We start from the raw sequence: 19,830 nt of genomic DNA, 5'->3' as shown, positions 1-19,830 counted from the left end.
CATTGTCCATTTACAGAGAAAATACAAGGACTAAAAGTTTTATTAGCTTCAGCTACAGCCCTTACAAATAAAAAATTGAATGTAATACTTTTATGAGAAACTCTCCATGTATTTAGTCTACAGGCAATTATCAGGTGCACACATGGCACTATTAACCCACAGTCTAAGGCCTGAGCTAGTAAAAGGAATTCTGCATTTGAGCCTTCTAGTACTGCTGGTTAGGGTCTTCCATTTACTAGCTGTATGACCTGCTATCGCACCAAGTGATCAGCACTTCTTTAGTTTTTTTTGTTTCTGGGGTGAGCGGATTATGTTTTGTGTTTGGGGTTTTGTTTGTCTGTTTTGCTTATTTTTCTGTTTGGGTAGATGGAGGGAGAGGAGAAGAACAATTGAAGATGCAGTTTAAGTAACTCGCAGGTGCATGAGGGGCTCATCCCTGGACGATAGAGGGAAGGGAGGGTCATAGCCCGGCTGTGGGGTAGCGAATCCAGGACTCTCTAGGAGAAACAGAGAAACTGCAAGTATATACCCTGAGAGGAAGTTGCCAGCAAGTTTGACAATATCTCTATTGAAAAGGTAGCAAAGCAAATAAGAGGAGAAATATTAAAATTTATTTTGGATTAATTTTTTTAATAACTACAGAGTAATTCATATTCATTTCTTATTTAGGGCTAATAGTAGCACTTCACAAAATGACTCTGTGTGTCCCTATATGTGTGCCCATTTAATTTATGTCAACTCCTCCATGTTCAGCTTAATTGCTTGAAATTTTAATGAGTTAGATTTAGAAGGAATATTTCTGCCGAATTTCAGACAGTACTTGCCACTGCCAGGAGTGCTTGATAGAACAGGAAAGAAGGTGTCCAGAAATGAGTCTTAAGGTCGCACACACTCTTCCCATCAGCCATTTTTCCCTAATAATCTGCACAGTCTGGCTCTGAGCACATCAGCACATTCACCAACAAGTAACTTGGGCTGCATGGGATTAAATCTTTGCCACTTTACCTCTCATTCCCTAAGGATCGGTCCTTAAAAGTTGCTATTATTTGACTGACTGACACATAATTATAGAATCAAGAGACCAAATCCAAACCCCCGTATATAAATTGCTCCAGACAGATGAGATCCAGTTCTATTTTTAAAGATGCTGGGAGGTTACCTTGCTTTAAACATTCCCAATGCTTACTATCAAAAACTCTGACCAGCATGATTTTTTAAAACACACATATCAGGATTCTCAAATGTTGCCATTAATTAGAATTCCATTAAATATCTGATGTTGATTAATAAATCCCAGCAGTCTTCTGCAAATATTTCTCTTGTTAAGAAAATGTGCATTGTGGGCTCGGTGCCTGTTGCTCACTGGTTCGGGTGCCAGCCACATACACCAGGGCTGGTGGGTTCGATACCAACCCAGACCTGCTAAACAACAATGACAACAACAAAAAATAACCAGGTGTTGTGGCAGATGCCTGTAGTCCCAGCTACTTGGGAGGCTGAGGCAAGAGGATCACTTGAGCCCAAGAGTTTGAGGTTGCTGTGAGCTATTATACCATAGCCCTCTACTGAGGGAAACATAGTGAGACTGTCTCAAAAAAAAAAAAAAAAATCCATTGTGGCCAAGTTGACTGCAAAGAATAAGGACTAACAGATAAAGTCTTGCACATTCCAGACTTATGGGAAACTCAACCTGAGGGCTTATTTCCCTTCCTCGGAGGAATACACGTTAGTTGAATACCCAGCCCACATTCATCCGTTAGTCAGTCCCATCCCAAAAGAACTGGACTTGGCTTCATATTTCCCAGAACCGTATTGTCTTACTGTCCTCTTTGAACCTCTTTACTCAGGTTTACAGCCAGGTTTGAGGTTGTTTTTATGGAAATGTTATTCATGCCACTCAGACCCCTTGGGTGCCCAAGCTGAGACATCTGCCCCATTCCCCTTCTTCAGGACCTTTCTTTTAAATGATGTTGAGTGTCCCTGGGGCATCACTGCATCACTCTCTTCTTGTCCTCCCAGGAGCAGCACCCGGTTGGGCTTCCCCGAACCACAGGCCCCATGCAGCCCTCTGTGCCACCAGGCTCAGGCGGCATCGTCTCTGGAACCAGTCCCTCCGGTCCCAGCTTCCTGGGCAGCCAGCCCCAGGCAGCCATCATGAAACAGATGCTCATTGATCAGCGGGCCCAGCTGATGGAGCAGCAGAAGCAACAGTTCCTGCGGGAGCAAAGGCAGCAGCAACAGCAGCAGCAGCAGCAGCAGCAGATTCTGGCTGAGCAGGTAATGTGGCCCTTGGCGTGATTCATTAATTCAACTAGCATTTTTTCAGCACCTGCTATCCAGGAGGGAGGCATAGTTCATGTCTCCCATCAAGATGTTTACAGTCTAACATTTTCCAGGATCACAGAAGAGCCTGCAAAACTTAGATCTTTCAATTAGTTAGGGCGTTTTTTTCCTTTAATGAATTAGTTTGTTCTTAAAAGACAGGTTTCAGCCCTCGGTTTGAAGGCTCATTCACCAGAAACATTTCTTTGATTCAAGCCTAATTCCTTTTCTCCTGATTTCTGATTTCTGGTGCAGGGGTCTTCCTAATTGGCTCACAGGAGAGAGGGGGCTGTCTCAGATTCTTCATGAGCCCTAATATTTCTGGTGTGAAGCAAAAAATATAATTCAGAGGATTTTGTTTCTTGAAGGAAAGTGACAGGAGGGATTAAGGAGAATTCTATAGAATTGGTTGTGAACAATGGACCAGGAACAATAGCAAAACAATAGGGCCTACAGAACTACCTGGAAACCTGAACCCAGGGTCACAGAGAGGGGGCAGCCTTCAGAAAATTCCCAACAGCTTTTAACACAGCTTAGGAAATCTGTGAGTTAAAGAAAGACCTAACACAAATACAGCTTTACTTTAGGCATCTTTGGCCACCCCTGCCATATAATTCCTCCCGCTTTAAAAGAAAGCCTTCCCTGTGGACTGCTCCTGTAGGTTTCGATTTATTTTGTTTTCAGAGATGCCCTTGCCTGATTTAGTATTATCCCAGGGAAAGGCCTGAGGCTGTCCACAAGAGATCCCTCAACAGCTCCTGTGGGGTCTGCACGGGATCTCGGGCAGCAGCCTCTTTATTATGGGAGGTATGAGGCTGTCACATAAGGCTCAAAGCCCAGAATAGCTCTGCGTTGTCATTATCCTTCCAGTAGGATCAGAATCTTGGAAATTTCCCAAGCATCCACCGCCACCTGCATACAGGATACTGTGTAGGACACTGGCAGGTTGAGGTCGCAACTAACCAAGAACAGCAGTTCAAGTAACACCAGCCATCCCCTAAAGAAAAAAATTATACTGTTGATCACAGTTCACTTATGTTCCCTTTTTTGCTTTTGTTCCTGAACAGCTGTGTAATTATCTCCCTTTTCACCAAGGTCAGTCAGCTGCCTGGCAGCTATTGTACAAACAAACCTCTATCCCTCTCACCTGCATAAGGTGTGTGACAAGGAATCATCCTCATCTCTCTCAGGCAGTGAGAAATGGAGCTGCTGAGGGCAGCTGAGCTCTATAAATCATCTCCTCAGCCAACCCCCAGGAAATTTCAGATGTGCCTGATATGTTTGCGTGATGACTTTTGATATGTGTGCTATGACCAAGGCAAAGTAGAGTCAGGGGACATGCACCAGCCAGGGGCATGGGCGGGGAGTGGTCCCTCAGGGCAAGGCCTGCCCCACGCTGAGGAGCAAGGAGGGACAGGATGAGAAGAGATGCATCAAAATGACCCCCAGTGGCAAGTGAGCGATTAGGTGAGACCCCTCGGATCCAGGACACCAAGAGTTACAGCACTCTTTGGAAGAGGTGGGGCAAGGGGAAGCTGTGACCTGAGCAATCGTGTGTACTAGGAGATGGTGAGGGACCAGGGAAAGATGGCTTGTCTCAGGGTCAGAATTTGTCCTTTCTTTTGCTTGTGATGTGATTTGGGGAAAATCACTCATCCTCCTTCTTCTGCTAGGTTAGGTTTTAGTAATTTCCCAGCCTTCTTCATATAGCTGCTTTAAGGGTCACCTGAGGTGATGTGTGTAAAATTCTTTGGAAGCTGTACAGTGTACACAAACATATGTGAGGCCCTATCACATGACCCTGGTGTCAGGGAGTGCAGCCAAGTCAATGTCCCATCTTCCCGGCACCTGGAGACCGTGGTTATCCAGGCAGGTTATCAGGGGCCTACAGGTGGAAAGCACTCAGTTTTGTGTTTGAAGAGTGAATATTACCACATCAACACCAAGCGGATGGTCTTGATCTGGTGGAGCAGGTAACATGGCCCTGCAGTAACACTTTCAATTTTGGCAACAGCATATTGGGTTTCCTGAAAGGACCCGTGAGTGAAAACAGAAGGATTTAAGATTTTGCATATCTTTGGGAACTTTCCAATGATTCTCAGTAGAACTGGAAATCAGAGCAGAGCAGGTTGAAAGCAGGCTTGAATTAACATTTAATGCCTTGTCCTCCAAGAGTGTCACTTCTCACCCATTCACAAAGAATCGACAGAACTGTGAATTTTAGATCTGAAAGAAGCACTCCAGGTCATAAAGCCCCTTCATTTTACAAATGAGGAAACTGAGGCCAGGGAGCTTACGTGATTTATGTGAGACCACAGAGCTAAAAAGCAGGAGAGGCAGGATGGAACTGGGGGCGCCTGACTCCGGGCCACACCCTCAGTCCACTATAGGCTGCCCCCACGGCTCTTTCCTAGTTGTAAGGGGGGCAGATAAATTCTTATATGATATGGGAACTTTGAGGAGAAGCTTTTAAATGCTCAGCTTACTCTCAGTAATGTCCTTATACTGCTGCCTGAAAGATTTGCATGGTTTGTCTACACTATAATAATCTACACAATCAATTCATTTCAACAGTTTTCTGCAGAAACTATGGTAGGCACCACAGGATGGGCTCCACAGAGCAGAAGCTGGGTTTTTTCTTTGGTTGCCAGAATCCTGGCTGGCCTTGTAGAGAAGGAAAAAAAGAAAAAGAAAGAGAAAGAATTACAGAGCTGCCCGGGAACAAACAGAAAAGAGAAAAAATTAGAAATAAACACGCATGTTAAGAAGTGGTCAATATGTGTTAATTTTATAATGAACACTCTAAGGAGCCGGGACCTTCTGTGTGTTCTTTATAGCCCTTGCAGATGAAAGGTGCTTAATGAATACGCAGCAGCTGCAGGAAGCAGTGTATGCGACATCCCCAAGGTCATGCAGCTACTTGACAGCGGACCTGGAACTAAAACCTCTCTCTCTGCTCTTTCCACCTCACTCTTATTTTCTCTCCCTTCGCACATGCAACATGACAATGATAATAGCCTTCCCAGGATATTGGCAACAGCAGAATCCCCTTGAGTGGAGGAAGAAAGACTAAAAAGCAGGCCTCCTGGTACATGTGGCATCCCATGTGGTTTCCTCAAAGCAGCAAATGCTGAATAGTTTACTTGAAGAGATGTATTTTATTACAGGCAATACGGCTTCCTGGGAATAAGGTTGGCTTTCTTTTTTTTTTTTTTTTAATGGTCCCTGAGGATCCCATCTTCCTGTACCCAAAGCATCTATTTAGGTCATTTAAAAAGTAGTTGCCTATGGCTTTGAGCTTGGTCCCCACCGTGCTAAGGAAAGTACGCTGATCTTGGAAGTCCAGGTCAAAACTTCTTCCCTTGGTGCACATTCTTCAAGAGCCAGCAAGTCACACGTCAGAAACCCACGTGCAGATGTTCACCAAAAGGTTCATAGCAGCCCAAAACTGGAAACACCCTGAATGAATCACTGGTAGAATAGGTAAATAAATTGTGGTATTTACAATTTGACATATGACATTCAACAGTGAGAAGGAAGAAACAAGGGTACACATCAGTGTGGCTGAGTCTCACAGATACAGTGCTGAATGCAAGCAGCCAGACGCAAAAGCACCAAAGCACAAACGCAGACATAACCCATCTATGTTGCTGAAAGTCAGGATGTCAGTGCCTCTGGGTCACAGGAGAGCAATGGCTGGAAGGTGTGAGGGGATCCTGGCAGTGTTCTGTTTCTTTTTTCTTTTCTTTTTTTTTGAGACAGAGTCTCACTGTGTTGCTGTGGGTAGAATGCCATGATGTCACAGCTCACAGCAACCTTAAACTCTTGGGTTTGCATGATCCTCTTGCTTCAGCCTCCCAGATAGCTGGGACTATAGGTGCCTGCCACAATACTCAGCTAGCTTTTTCGGTTTTTAGTAGAGACAGGTTTCACTCTTGCTCAAGCTGGTCTTGAACTCCTGAACTCAAGCAGTCCACCCAACTTGGCCTCCCAGAGTGCTAGGATTACAGGCGTGAGCCACCATGCCCTGCCAGTGTTCTATTTCTTGATGTAGAGGCTGACTAGAGTGTGTTCATTTTGTGAAAATCAATCCAACTGTATACTTAGACTTTGTTCACTTTGGCTGTATGTATTTTTATTCTTCACCACAAAGTTTAGTTTTGGGGAGGGGGGAACCTTTTCTTCCTAAGAATTACCAGGATATTTAATTGCTTACTCTCTCCCATCTCACTCCCCGCCCCTCTTGTCCTCTCTCCAGCAGCTGCAGCAATCACATTTACCCCGGCAGCACCTCCAGCAGCAGCGGAATCCTTACCCAGTGCAGCAGGTCAATCAGTTTCAAGGTGAGGCCTGTGCAAACCTCTCCTACTGTGTACTCCCAGCATAAGCGAATATGTAGCCAGGGGCATTGCTATCCGTGCTGTATTTGTGTCCAGGTAATACTCAATATGTTCGACAATTGGTGGGGAAAGGGCGCTAAATAATCAGAACAGGTTTTCGGAGGCCTTCTGTTGTGCCAGGCTTTAAAGCAATTTGGTCACTCAATCACAGTGAGGTTGTAGTGGGGCCAGGAAGGGGTCAGAGGAGCTGTGGGAACTGGGACTGGGATAGTTGCTCGTTACCAAAGTTACAAGATCAGTAGTTTAACAACCAGTCAGGACATACCAGTGTCTTGGCCTATTGTCAGCCTTGTTGATATTAGATTGTCATCTTAGTAACCTCAGGAACAGAAGTCCTGCGCCCCATCTGTCTTGTTAATCTCTGCAGGTCAGATAACCAAAGCCTTCACTTCTAACAGCCAGCGTAGACAAATCTGGCTTACAACTACTAATCTCTGCTGAATGTGGAAGACAAATAAGCCCTTTGAGGCTAACTGGACTGTCCTGATCCTGCCACTATTTGTGGAAATCCCAAATCGTGACCCCACAGCAGTGTGCACACTGTATGTGACACACATTGCCACTCCTCTGTAAATGTGGAAGGCCCACTCGAGATCAGGCCCTCCCATTTTTAATAGAGAGAGCCCCTGGGGGTCTTGGGCATGATAAAGAAAGACCCTACATATCCTTTTCAGTCTTATCTACCAGAGTTTTCAGAAGACTACAGAAGTCACTTAGTAGCAGAAATCCTAATGTGCATCCTCTGCCCGTTTTGTGGGATCTAGAGCAATAGGTCCTCAGGAGTTAACTGGCCCTTTAAGAATCTGCAGAAAGCTATGACGCCCCTTGCACAGAATTATGCATATATGTAAATACAGTAGAACCTCTGCAAGTTGACCACCCAAGGGACCGTAACAAACTGAGCAACATACAGAGGTAGTCAACTGTATGTTGACCTAGGCCTACTGTCCTGATACATACATGTGGTGCATTCATGTGCAGTTTAAAATTAGGTCAATTTAAGGAGGTGTTAATGTAGGGAGGTGGTCAACGATGGAGGTTCTACCATATATACAAACTTGACATCATTACAGATATCACCTTCCTGAGGTTTATCAATAGACTGGGTGAAAAATTCCTGATCTAGGGTAGCATGTTTTAGTCATCAGGTTGCAATGCCCAAGATTATGAAAACAATTTAATGGGTCACAATCAATATTTCTTAAATGGGATATAATAGAAATTATCAGAGCACATCAGAAACTTTGGTTAATGTTATAAACCTGCATGTATATGGTCATGGACTGTGAGTTGTGGTTTAAAGGGTCTCAAAGCCATTGATGTTTACTGACAGATCTCACTGACAGTTGCCTATGAAAATACTGGCTTGAGTAGCTACCACTCCCTTCCATCCCTGGGACACTTACATCCTACTAGATCCCTTTGGACTTGACACAGAGGACAAAAGGAACTGAACACTCTACAGGGGTAGAACACATTAAATCAGTACCAATTTTCCCTGAAGAATTACATTTCCCATTTTGTTGTGGGTGGGGAAGAGTGGGGAATAGTTATTGTTGCAGATACAACCCCTTCTTTATACTTGTAGTCCTCAAACTTTAGACTGCATCAGAACCACCAACAAAGCTTATTAAAACACAGATAGCCCAACCCCATCCCTAGTGTTTCTGATTTAGTAAGTCTGGGTCAGAGCCTGAGAATTTGCATTTCTAACAAGTTCGCAGAAGTTGCTGACTCTGGCTGGTTAGGGGACCACACTTTGAGAATCACTGCTTTATAATATGAGCTAATTAAAAATAGAAAATCTGCTAAAACCCAGCTTAGTATCCCTTAAGTTCTCTAGGTTGATAACTCATTTATTATTTAGGGAGGATGAAGGACCCACCAAAATTTAATAATTCTTCTGTATTACAGAACACAGACAAATATTTACATGAGCTACCCTGAATGTTTTGAGTCCAGTTTTAAAAGTTCTATTTCTTGAACTTTTCTGATACCCCAAAGCACAGATAATCAGCCTAAAAATGTATCTGGATATAAGTTAAACAGCCAGTGTAACAGTTTAGGCTCCCTAAACTGATTGGTTTCATGTATAATTTTTTTACTGTCTTCAGTATTTTCATGTATTTTTAGACCTAGAAATGGCATGATATTTTGCACCTGGAAAAATAGCAAATTGATACATAATTTTTTGTGGGGGGGAATTAACTTTTTTTGGTATTAGAAATAACTTGGATAAGAACCTACACCAAACTCTCACTGCTACATATTTCAAAGGTCGTAATGACTATCTCTCATCAAGTTCTATGCCTGTAGGTAGTATTATAGGCCTATGGGGAAATGCTTATTTTTCACAAATATAGGCTTCTTGGGAGTGAAAATAGGACATAGATCCTTTTAGGAAGAAATGCATCTCTGTTTGAATTTAGAAGATTTTCTTTAACAACATGATGTCAAAAAAATCAATTTGGAGGTTCTACTGTATATTCAAATTTTTATATCATTAAAATATTACCTTCCAGCTGACAAAAAACATTAATTTGACTAAAGTATCTCACAATAACATCTGTTTTAGACAAAAGAAAAAAAGAAGCAGTAGTTTATTGTTTAATATATATAGCAACCAGGTAAAGACAAATTAATTTTTTGGATGTGTTTGAATTTTTTTCCTTCATATATTTATTAATAAAATTACTGAAGGAATAAAACTAGATTAATAAAAGACTTTATTTCTCGTTGGTTGAAAATATTGTGCTGAAGGCTGGTTTTAAAATGCCTTTTTTAGGCCGAGTGTGATGGCTCACGCCTACAATCCTAGCATTCTGGGAGGCCAGGGCAGGTAGATTGCCTGAGCTCAGGAGTTTGAGACCAGCCTGAGCAAGAACAGACCCCATCTCTACTAAAAATAGAAAAACTAACTGGGCATTGTGGTAAGCCCAAGAGTTTGAGGTTGCTGTGAGCTAGGATACCATAGCACTCTACCCAGGGCCACAGAGTAAGACTCAAAAAAAAAAAAAAAATACAGTTCCTTATTTAAAATAAGAATTATATATAGATAGTACAGTTATACACACTAAATAAAATTAAAGGTTGGCTTAGATTAATATTTCATTACCTATGAAAAGGCATTGCAGCGTTTCTACCCACTAAGGAAAGGAACCTATTTCTTATTCACAAAATTAGTCCAGACAATATCTAGTCCTTCAACATATCCATTATAAATATACCCCTGAAAATGTTCAAATTGTGAAAATCCTGTCATCTGTTTCCAGCAGTCCATCAGCCTGTTTATGTAATTTGGGTCTATGAAATCCATCTCTGAGTCAGCAGTATTTTTCCGTTCAATTTCGTTATCAACAACTTGATAACCCATTATCACCAACACCATAGTTGATCTGATTGGTCATGCAATCAATACAAATTTAGTTGTTAAGGTCACAAAACTTCATAACCCGAGTACAAATTGCAGTATATACTGTCATTCTATGTTTCATTGGAAACTTCTGATTTTTTTTTTTAAAACTACTTAGATATAAGCTTAAAACAAATAATTGAAACAGTTCTAGGAATTTCCCCAAGATCTTTCAAGGTTCCCCACCTAAACCATTCCTTTCATTTTTCAATGCACTTATGCTATTGATCTCAGACCACAAAAACTTAAGTCATAATCAAATTTTCCGTAATTTTCTTTCTTAAAGAAAGGAAGAAAATATGGAGACATATTTGCTACCCAGAAATCAATAATCCTATCAAAAAGACAAAAACATGCTTCAGTTATCTGCCGAGGTGCCAAGTTTAACAAGGTTAGACTATTCTCATCACAGGTCCAGGTGGGATCAAATTTGCTTAGAACATCGATTGGCCCCCATGCTGCATCTTCTTTAAATGTCCAGGAAAAGCTATTTTTCTTTTGCTTGTAGACTTAATCATGAGCAGGGACTTAGAAAAATCCATCTTTGTGCACGTCCTAGTCCTTTATGACATTGCCTGGTGTTGGAAATTTCCTGGGAACACATAAAGAAGGGCTCACTCAAATGCCTAATTAAGGTTGAGTGACGTGGTGTTGCTACTCTGGCCAAATTTTAAACAGCATTATTAAAAGTGTGTTAGCAATCTGCCGAGAGAAGTAATCATTGCCAATGTGAAGAAATGGACTTCACTGCAGAAATGCATAAAGTTCATTGCCAAGTAGCAGGAGGATTTCTTTTTCTAGCAGCTCAGGAAGCTGTCCAGTTTGCAGTGACATGTTATGATTCAGAGAATCTGGAGCATGTGGAAATCTACAGAGTGGATCCAAAAAATGTTCCATCTGTCAAAATAGCTGCCTAGCAGAAGTGATGGCCTTTAACCTCTCAAATCCTACTCAAGTCTTAAGGGAAATTAGTCTAATGGGCTTTGTGGATAGTATTCTCTACTGAGCCACGTTCCACTTCACAAACAGAATATGCAAAGTGATGAGCCCTTTCTTCTTAATTTAGCCCAAGAGGTGAATTTCCTCTCACCTCCAGAGAAAATGGTATCTTCCTGGTTGAGGACAGCATCACATCCATAAGAGTGAGAAATAATTTGATTCGGAAGTATAAAAATAACATCAGGGTATGTTAAGCAGAAAGGTCAGTTACAAAAACACATGTATGATAGGATCCCGATTTTTGTACGTTAATAAAAGAATAGCCATTTGTGGATTGGTGGAAATTTAGATAACTTTAATTTTTGTCTTTGTGCCTTTTTTTAATACTTTCCAAATTTTACAAATCAGAAGAAATGTATATGTTACAATTAGAAAAATAATAGTCATTTTCATTAAAGATTTATTAACAGAGTAAATCTTTTCACATAAAGGAATTTTGTCATTCCCAGAGAAAATTCCAACAACTTATTACAATATATGGCTTATGGAGAAGAGTGAGTGGTGTGTGTGTTTTTTGTTTTTTTTTTTACTGTAGGCTCTCCCCAGGATATAGCAGCTGTGAGAAGCCAAGCAGCCCTCCAGAGCATGCGAACATCACGGTTGATGGCACAGAACACAAGCATGATGGGAATGGGACCCTCTCAGAACCCAGGGACAATGGCCACAGCAGCAGCCCAGTCAGAGATGGGACTGGCTCCTTATAGCAACACACCTACCAGCCAGCCAGGAATGTACAGTATGAGCACAGGAATGACCCAAATGTTGCAGCACCCAAACCAAAGTGGCATGAGCATCACACACAACCAAGCCCAGGGACCAAGGCAGCCTGCCTCTGGGCAAGGGGTTGGGATGGTGAGTGGTTTTGGTCAGAGCATGCTGGTGAACTCAGCCATCACCCAGCAGCACCAGCAGATGAAAGGGCCAGTTGGCCAGGCCTTGCCTAGGCCCCAAGCCCCTCCCAGGCTTCAGAACATTATGGGAACAGTCCAGCAAGGGGCACAAAGCTGGCAACAGAGGAGCTTACAGGGGATGCCTGGGAGGACTAGTGGAGAATTAGGACCATTCAACAACGGCGCCAGCTACCCACTGCAAGCTGGCCAGCCGAGACTGACCAAGCAGCACTTCCCACAGGGACTGAGCCAGTCGGTCGTGGACGCTAACACAGGCACAGTGAGAACGCTCAACCCAGCTGCCATGGGTCGGCAGATGATGCCAGCCCTCCCGGGGCAGCAAGGCACCAGCCAGGTGAGGCCAATGGTCCTGTCTGGCCTGAGCCAGGGTGTCCCTGGCATGCCAGCATTCAGCCAGCCCCCAGCACAGCCACAGATGCCCAGTGGCAGCTTTGCTCCCAGCAACCAGAGCCAGGGCTATGAGCGGAACACGCCTCAGGACATGTCATACAATTACAGTGGTGAGGGAGCTGGGGCTTCCTTCCCTGGCCTCCCAGACAGTGCAGACCTTGTGGACTCCATCATCAAAGGCGGGCCGGGGGATGAGTGGATGCAGGAGCTTGATGAATTGTTTGGTAACCCCTAGTCAAGAGGGCCCCCAGGAGCCACAACTCTACTGGTTGAAGCTTAAAAAGTGAAAAAGAAACAGGATGTTGGCTCATCCTTGTTTTTTTGTTTTTTTGACCCACGTAAACTGAGCAAAACTGCAGATGGCTGACATTGGAAGATCCAGGTGTCAATCCACAGTCCCACTGGGCCTCATGTCACCTGATTTTCACACAGCAACCAAGATGAGATGCCATGCAGATGCCTGCTACCAAGGGAGACACAGGAGGAGCCCGTGGGGGAAGACGAAGCCAGCCAGAGGCCCTGCTCAGTGCTCCCTGTGATGGCCTGGACCGGCCAGCGCTGCTCCAGCCAAGAGGGCCTGTTGCCTGAGTGAGGTGTCCGGAAGCCCCTCCTGCCCCAGATCTGGAGACTGCAGCTTAGGAGACACAACAGAGGCAGAGCCTTGGCCAGGGAGAGCCCTGTAGAGGCTGCTGGGTGGTGGCACAGGCCAAGCGCACAGGTCAGAATGCCCTGAACCCGGGGTAGAAAGAAGTAGAAGGCTTCAAGACATACTACTGTATTTGGAGGTTAGACACAAAGATGGCAAGATGGTCACAGGGAGATGACAAAGGGTCCTGCTGGCCCATCCGTCCCTGCCGTGTGGTGACCCCTGGAATTGCAGAGGTGTTGCTGCTGTTGCCTCACAAGGATGGCCAACTGAGTCTGGAGAAGGGGCAGTCCAAGGGGTCGCCGCCTCCTGCTGAGGACCGTGGTGGCGCCGCCTCCTGCTGAGGACCGTGGTGGCGATCACCTCAGGTTGGGCTGGAGCCTCCTGGGAGCCTGGTGCAATACTGACACTTGCAGGTAGTTCACATCTGCGTCGGGGGCCACAGGGTGCAGAGACCCCAGCTGGCTTCCAAGCATCTGCCAACCTGGCCTCCCTCGTCCCCTCCCCTGCCCGGTGTGATTCCCCCTGGCCTATACCCCAGCCCACCCTTGCTTCTCCTCACAGACTATCCAAGAAGAGACACTTAGGTCTTTAGGGAGCCCAGGCGGACTCTAAACAAATGCCAGAAGAACTTACGGAAGTCCTGAAATGCAAAGGCAACACTGGCATTTTTTTTCCTCGACTTGTGTGAAGCTAAAGGAATATCTCTGCCTAGAACTGAGAGGGAGGCTCTGATGTGTGGGTGTCAGTTCATGGGAGCTGCATCTGAGGCTCTCGGTATCCCCAGGAAGGAATGACCTAGAGCTCACTGGTTCTGGCTCCCTCCAGGAAAATCCCCGGGGCGATGCTATAAAATCAGCCTTGCCCATCATTCCCACTCATTGGAAAAACAAGCTTTTTATAAAACCCCAAGAGATGGAAGAACTCAAAAATCAATTGTTCCACCTTACAAATTTGGGTGATCAAAGGGGGAAAGATGTGGTTCCTGGTTCCTTTCATGTGGGCAAAGTAATCCACTTCGAAAGTTCTGTACAGTTATTCTCTTTGTAATTCACTCACATCTGCCCTGGGAGAAATCTGTCAGAAGGAAACTGACAGTGTCCTCTGTGGCCAGGCTAGTCTCTGTGGACTTTGCCTCCCCTCACACTGCCACCTCTTGGAGGCCATGGGCCTAAGTGTTGTCCTATATGAGTAACAGTGGCTTGTACTTTTCTCCTGTCCCCTCCTCCCTCTGGATCCTAAACAATTGCTTCCTTCTGTGCACTGCCAAGTGCTCACCGCAGAAGTGCTGGAGCCCGTGAGGGCTGGACAGGTGGACTCGGGAAGTCTGAGAATGCAAGTTCCAGTGGAAAGCTGGGGCCAAGGGCCTGGGGGAGAAGGGAGATGGGCAAACAATGCCCTTGACTTGCTTTCCACATACCCAGGGTTGTCAAGGGGCGGGATGTGAGGCCATGGGTGCTAGGTCAGTGAGACCTAGGCAGGAGCTGTGAGACCTCTCCAAACAGGTGGTGGCAGGGTGACCCTGAACTCCCTGAACAGGGAGAGATACCACCTGGGTAACTCTGAGGGGAAACAAATGAAAACAAACAAACAAAAAAGGAAACAGGCAAGAAGACACAGAATACACAATTACCTTTTCCTGAAAGGTACAGGAAATAAATCCTATATTAGCAATGGTGAGAAATGGAGGTGGCTGATGGAGAGGGAGTGGGCTCCATTATCTTTTTAAAGCCTCCTTCAAACACTCAGACTGGGACCAACTAATAGAGAGGTAGATTTTAATAAAGTTGTTTTGTTTTTGTTTTGTTTTTACGACGGTGCTGATGTATATGTAATGTCTAAAAAAAAGTTATTTGTACATAAGTTTTTACAATACTGCAGATATCACTGGGTCTACTATCTGTAAAAATATATATACATATAAATATATATATACTGTTTGTTTAAAATAGAGTATTTTTATTTCATTCCCTAACTCATCGTCACAGCAGTGGTATTGCACTTCAGATGACATCTACTTACTAATTTGTACCGTATGCCCTATGGCAACTTGCTCCATCTTACTCAGATTTTTCTAGTTTTCTGTTTTTACTTTGTACATTGAGCATTGCTTATTTCCTTTTAAGAAATGTACAGAACTCTGAAATGTAGAAATGAAGTGATGTTGACATACCACTTTTAAAGAAAAAAGTAACAAAAATAAAAGATCATTATCTGAATCAATCCACAGGAATAGTTTATTTTAGGATCCTCTCTGGATCACCAACCTTAATTAAGCAGATTCCTTATTCTTGAGTCTTAATTGAGAAAACGCAGTATCATTATTTAAACATGTATTTAATAGTAGAGATCAATCATTCCTAGTCTTTTGAATTCACAGAAATGAAACTTTCTAAATGTGCCACAGCACTCTGAAGGATACAGCAAAGGGAGGGGAGGAAAGTCAACGTAGCAGGGAACAAGCCACGGTCTTTTTGCATAATCGATTCTGTACCATAGCAATTTCTACTAGCTCAAAATTACGAGGACTTGGGAAAATAGTAGTAAAATGTTTATTCAAGATAAAGAAAAAATCAAGGAATATAATGGGAGGAAGCCAAGGGGCCTTACCCCACTGTGGCGGACGCTGTCAATAAACACCCCTCCCCCAGGAGCAGCTCCCTTCTACCAGGCCCCACTCCAGCTCTCAAAGTTTGGTGGTACCTGCACCCACCCCAGAGTTGAAAGTACTGAGTTTATACCCCTCCAGACTGACATTAGCCAATGGCTTCCTGGTGCAAGAAAGGAACAGTCCAGTTAACTCCTCTGGACAAACTCTGAGATGTACTTTAGCTCCAGGGCTCCCCTGCAAGGCCAGGCAGAGGCTGGAGCTAGGCTGGAAGTTGCCCCCTGGCTTGCCTTCTTCTCCTTCTCTGACCTGTTTCCTCCACTCCCTTTCCCTTTCCGCCTCTCTGGAGTCCCTTGTGAATCGACCTCACCACTTCTAGGAGAGCTGACCTCCCCATCAAACTTTAAATCTTAGTAACACAACGAATTTCAAAGCAGAAAATTAGGCCACACAATAAAGTCATCATCAAAATTGGCCCAGAACAAAGGTGAGTTTTAATATCCACGAACCAAAAGAAGGAATGAATTTGACTATGGAAGAAGAGGCCAGCCCAACCCAGGATAGGTTACGAGTTCCAGGCTGGATGGCACATAACACAAGAATGGAGACATTGTGGCACTGGGCTTTGTCCCTTTGATGTGGGTTTAGCACTATCCCAGAAAATCAACGGATTCTGGGGAGGAAGGAGGGTGCAGTGGGAGGCTGACAACAGAAATGACAACATGAAGCCCGGAGAGGAGTTGATTACTCCTCCAAGTCCCGATTAATTCAAGCCACATTTTTTATCCTGAAATTTGTTCGGTACCCAATGAATGAAATATTTTTATCCTTTAAAACAAGTTCTTATAATCTTACTGACCTTTATAAAATCCTACTGCAGTGTGTGACTGAGAAGGGAGAAGAGAATACACATCCACCTTGGAGGACAGAAGGTATCTACCCCTGTGAGAAAGAAGTATCTGATCGCTGATGGAGAAGCATTCACTGAGCTGTCTCTGCCTCTGACCATCATTTTCAAGATCAGGGAAAAAAGAGTGAAAACCAAATGAACTGATATTTTTCTTTATTAATGACTTGTTGGGCCACACTCCACCTAGCACCTATCCCTAAGAGAAAAGTGAGGGAGAAAAAATACCTGAGAAAGGAACAGGGCTACCTCTTTGGTAACCAGTCCTCTGACATTTTATTTTCTTTTTGATTTTTTTCCCCCTCTTAATTTTCTCCTTGATTCTCCTTCTCCTTTTTTGTTCTAAGATCTAAAGACAGTAGATACCCACACTAATGTCCTCTGAAACAAGCTACCTGAGAGACCTGCTTCATTTCACACAAATGGTAGAAGTCACCATTGTAATTCCCACACACACAGGGCCCCCGTGTCCCTGCCCGTGTCCAGGATGGCTACTAGCCCATCACCAATGGCTGTGGATCCATCAGTACCCCCAAATCCCAAATTAAACCTACAGTGCTCAACACAGAAAACAACCTGCAGAGCTACCAAGAATCTGACTTCAGGTTTTTAATTCTATTCCAATTTTTCAAAATTTTTTTGTTTGTTTTTATTTTTCGAGACAGAGGCTCAAGCTGTTGCCCTGGGTACAGTGCCGTGGCATCATAGCTCACAGCAACCTCCAACTTTTGGGCTCAAGCAATTCTCTTGCCTCAGTTTTTCTACTTTTGGTAGAGACAGGGTCTCACTTTTTGCTTGGGCTGGTCTCGAACCCATGAGCTCAAGCTATCCACCTGCCTTGGCCTCCCAGACAGCTAGGATTACAGACATGAACCTCAGTTTTTCAAATTTTTACTAGAAACGTTTTCAAATGGCCAGAAAAGTAGTAAGAAGAGTGCAGTGAACCTTTTAACCAGATGTAATCACTATTAACATTTTGCCATAAATGTTTTGCGTATATATTTTGTAGAACCATTTCAAAGTTATGTATCCAACCACTTTGTCCCTCAATGCTTCAGCGCACAGCTCTGAACAATTGGGGCATTCTCTCCTTGGCCATAAGATCATTCATTATTGCACCTAATACAACTGACATTAATTCCCTATTGTCATCTCCTTCTTGTTCTATATTCAAAGTGTCCAAATTGTCTCACAAATGTCTTCCAAAGATGTTTTCTAACCAGGATTGGATCAAGGATTTCACATTGCCATTTGGTTTCTATGCCTCTTAAGATTCTCAATATAGAAAAATTCCTTTTTTCATGACATTGACTTTCTGAGGCAATGAATCTAACCTCCAAAAATGAAATCAGTCAATTTGCTAATATACAAAAAATTTATATATAACTGTCAGATGGATCAGAAACTCACATCTCTCTCTCTCTCCAACATGGTTTGCTCCCTGTAGCCAAATCTAATAGGAATTCAAATAATCAAAAGGTTGCCTGGTGACAATGGAATTAGAACAAAGGAAATAAAATTTATGGTTCTAACGTTTAAAGTTACAGGACTTTCACAACCTGATATACCCACTGCCTGTTTCCACATGTTGTTTAACCAAACCGTGTGTGTGTGTGTGTGTGTGTGTGTGTGTGGTTTATACCACCTAGAAACTACTTTAGCACAAATAGAAACATTTAAAAATCCTCAAATAGAAGATGTGTAAAGTTTTTCTGTACTTCTAAATGAAATGATTAGGCAACAGTTATGCCTTGGGATAAAAAATTTGTAGTCTCCATTATCTTAAGTGTATAATTAAAATGCCACCATACAAGTCACATCACAACTGGTCAGAGTACTAAGTAAAAAGACCATAAGATCATAGCATTTCAGAACGAGTAGCAGCCCCATTTTACCGAAGAGAAAACTGAAGCAGAGAGCTAGAAAGTGCTAGGGCAGCCCAGCCAGCAAGTGGTAGGACAGGACAGGTGATCTCCCTCTGGACTCGACTCTTCTTTGCTCCCAGACCCCTCACCGATGAGGTACCTTGTCCCAAGTAGAAGAGCCAACAAGTGGGGGTACCTGCACTGGTAATATCCAGATGTCCCCACTCCCAGGTCACCATACTCTGGGGTATTTAGTGAGGTTCTGCCATTTGGGATACAGGAAGTCATGTCTTCTCTGCTAGTATTCTGGAAATACTATTATTTTAATGCCTTTATTTCTTTTTCTGTTACTCAAAACCTTTGTAACTTCCTTTGTAACTACCCAAAAGAAAGTCCCATTAAACAATTTTTGACAATGCCCACACCAGATTCAAGGCTGTCCAACTTTCTTTGGAAAAATTGACAATGGGTGCTTTTCCTAATGTTAAAATGTACTGTTTATGCTCATAACTAATTCCATTTTCCTAAGGTCTTTGTAGGCTGTGAGGTAGAATCATTCCCATTTTACAGATAAAGAAAATGAAGAAACATCCTCTGCATGGTGCCAGTGATTGCACGTGAAAGTCAGAACAGCCAGCCTGTGCTCTGTGCACATTCTGCATCCTGCATCATACCCCATACTCCAGGTGATGCTGGGTGTGCAGTGGAACCCAGCCCAGACTCCACAGCTGAGATCAGGACCCTCCTTCCTGTGCCCAGGGGCAAGACTATTCAATTAGCTCAGGTCCCTGGGTGGTTCCTTGAAATGATACTTTTTTTTTTCCTTTTTTCTTAATAAAGTTCATTTTCATAGCCAGATTCATTTTGTGCTACTAGTTGATGACTTCTCTGGCTACTCTAAGTGTTCACCTGTCTCCACATGCAGCCATGTGGAGCCTTTCCATCAGGAGAGAAGCCATCTCAGAGGCTATGTCAGCACCCAGAGAAAGCCCAGCACGTACATTAGGCTGCTTTGTCCCTCCTGTACACACTGAACTGGTTGTGACTTCAGTATACACTTCTAAAGCCAGGGGTTGATACCCTTCTACGGATGATCTGGATATACCCATCACAAGCAAATTCCAGTTCTTAAACAGGAAATGTATTCTCAAAAGTGTGCTTTTACAAAGCCATTTCAAGAAAAACAGAATAAATTCTTTATTTATTTAACTTATGACGCCATATTACCATCAGGGTAGAAATAGCTTCTGCAAGCATTAATGGAAAGGGAAGAGAAAAAGTTAGAAGCTCGACTTCAGTTTCTTGGCAACTTTGAGGTCTAGATATTCATCCAGAAAGTTGTTTGCAATTCCCAGGGCGCTGACAACAGT

At 43.5% G+C, this 19,830-nt stretch overlaps 2 protein-coding genes across 2 annotated transcripts in view; one reads left to right on the top strand and one right to left on the bottom strand.

Moving 5' to 3' along the window:
• Nucleotides 1-12,693, top strand: part of MAML3 (mastermind like transcriptional coactivator 3) — a 431,411-nt gene extending 418,718 nt beyond the window's left edge. The window contains exons 3-5 of the mRNA XM_003790177.3: nt 2,020-2,277; nt 6,581-6,665; nt 11,669-12,693. Of these exons, the coding sequence (XP_003790225.1) occupies nt 2,020-2,277; nt 6,581-6,665; nt 11,669-12,669 (1,344 nt within the window). The 3' untranslated portion in view covers nt 12,670-12,693. The remainder of the gene's footprint in view (nt 1-2,019; nt 2,278-6,580; nt 6,666-11,668) is intronic.
• Nucleotides 12,694-19,632: 6,939 nt separating this feature from the next.
• MGST2 (microsomal glutathione S-transferase 2) overlaps nt 19,633-19,830 on the bottom strand; it is a 35,523-nt gene continuing 35,325 nt past the window's right edge. Inside the window, exon 5 of the mRNA XM_023513447.1 lies at nt 19,633-19,830. Within this exon, the coding sequence (XP_023369215.1) occupies nt 19,741-19,830 (90 nt within the window). The 3' untranslated portion in view covers nt 19,633-19,740.

This window comes from Otolemur garnettii, unplaced genomic scaffold (genome assembly GCF_000181295.1).
Source record: "Otolemur garnettii isolate 467f Iridium unplaced genomic scaffold, OtoGar3 scaffold00041, whole genome shotgun sequence".
In the NCBI taxonomy this organism is placed as follows: Eukaryota; Metazoa; Chordata; class Mammalia; order Primates; family Galagidae; genus Otolemur; species Otolemur garnettii.
This window is presented reverse-complemented; position numbering and strand designations above follow the sequence as displayed.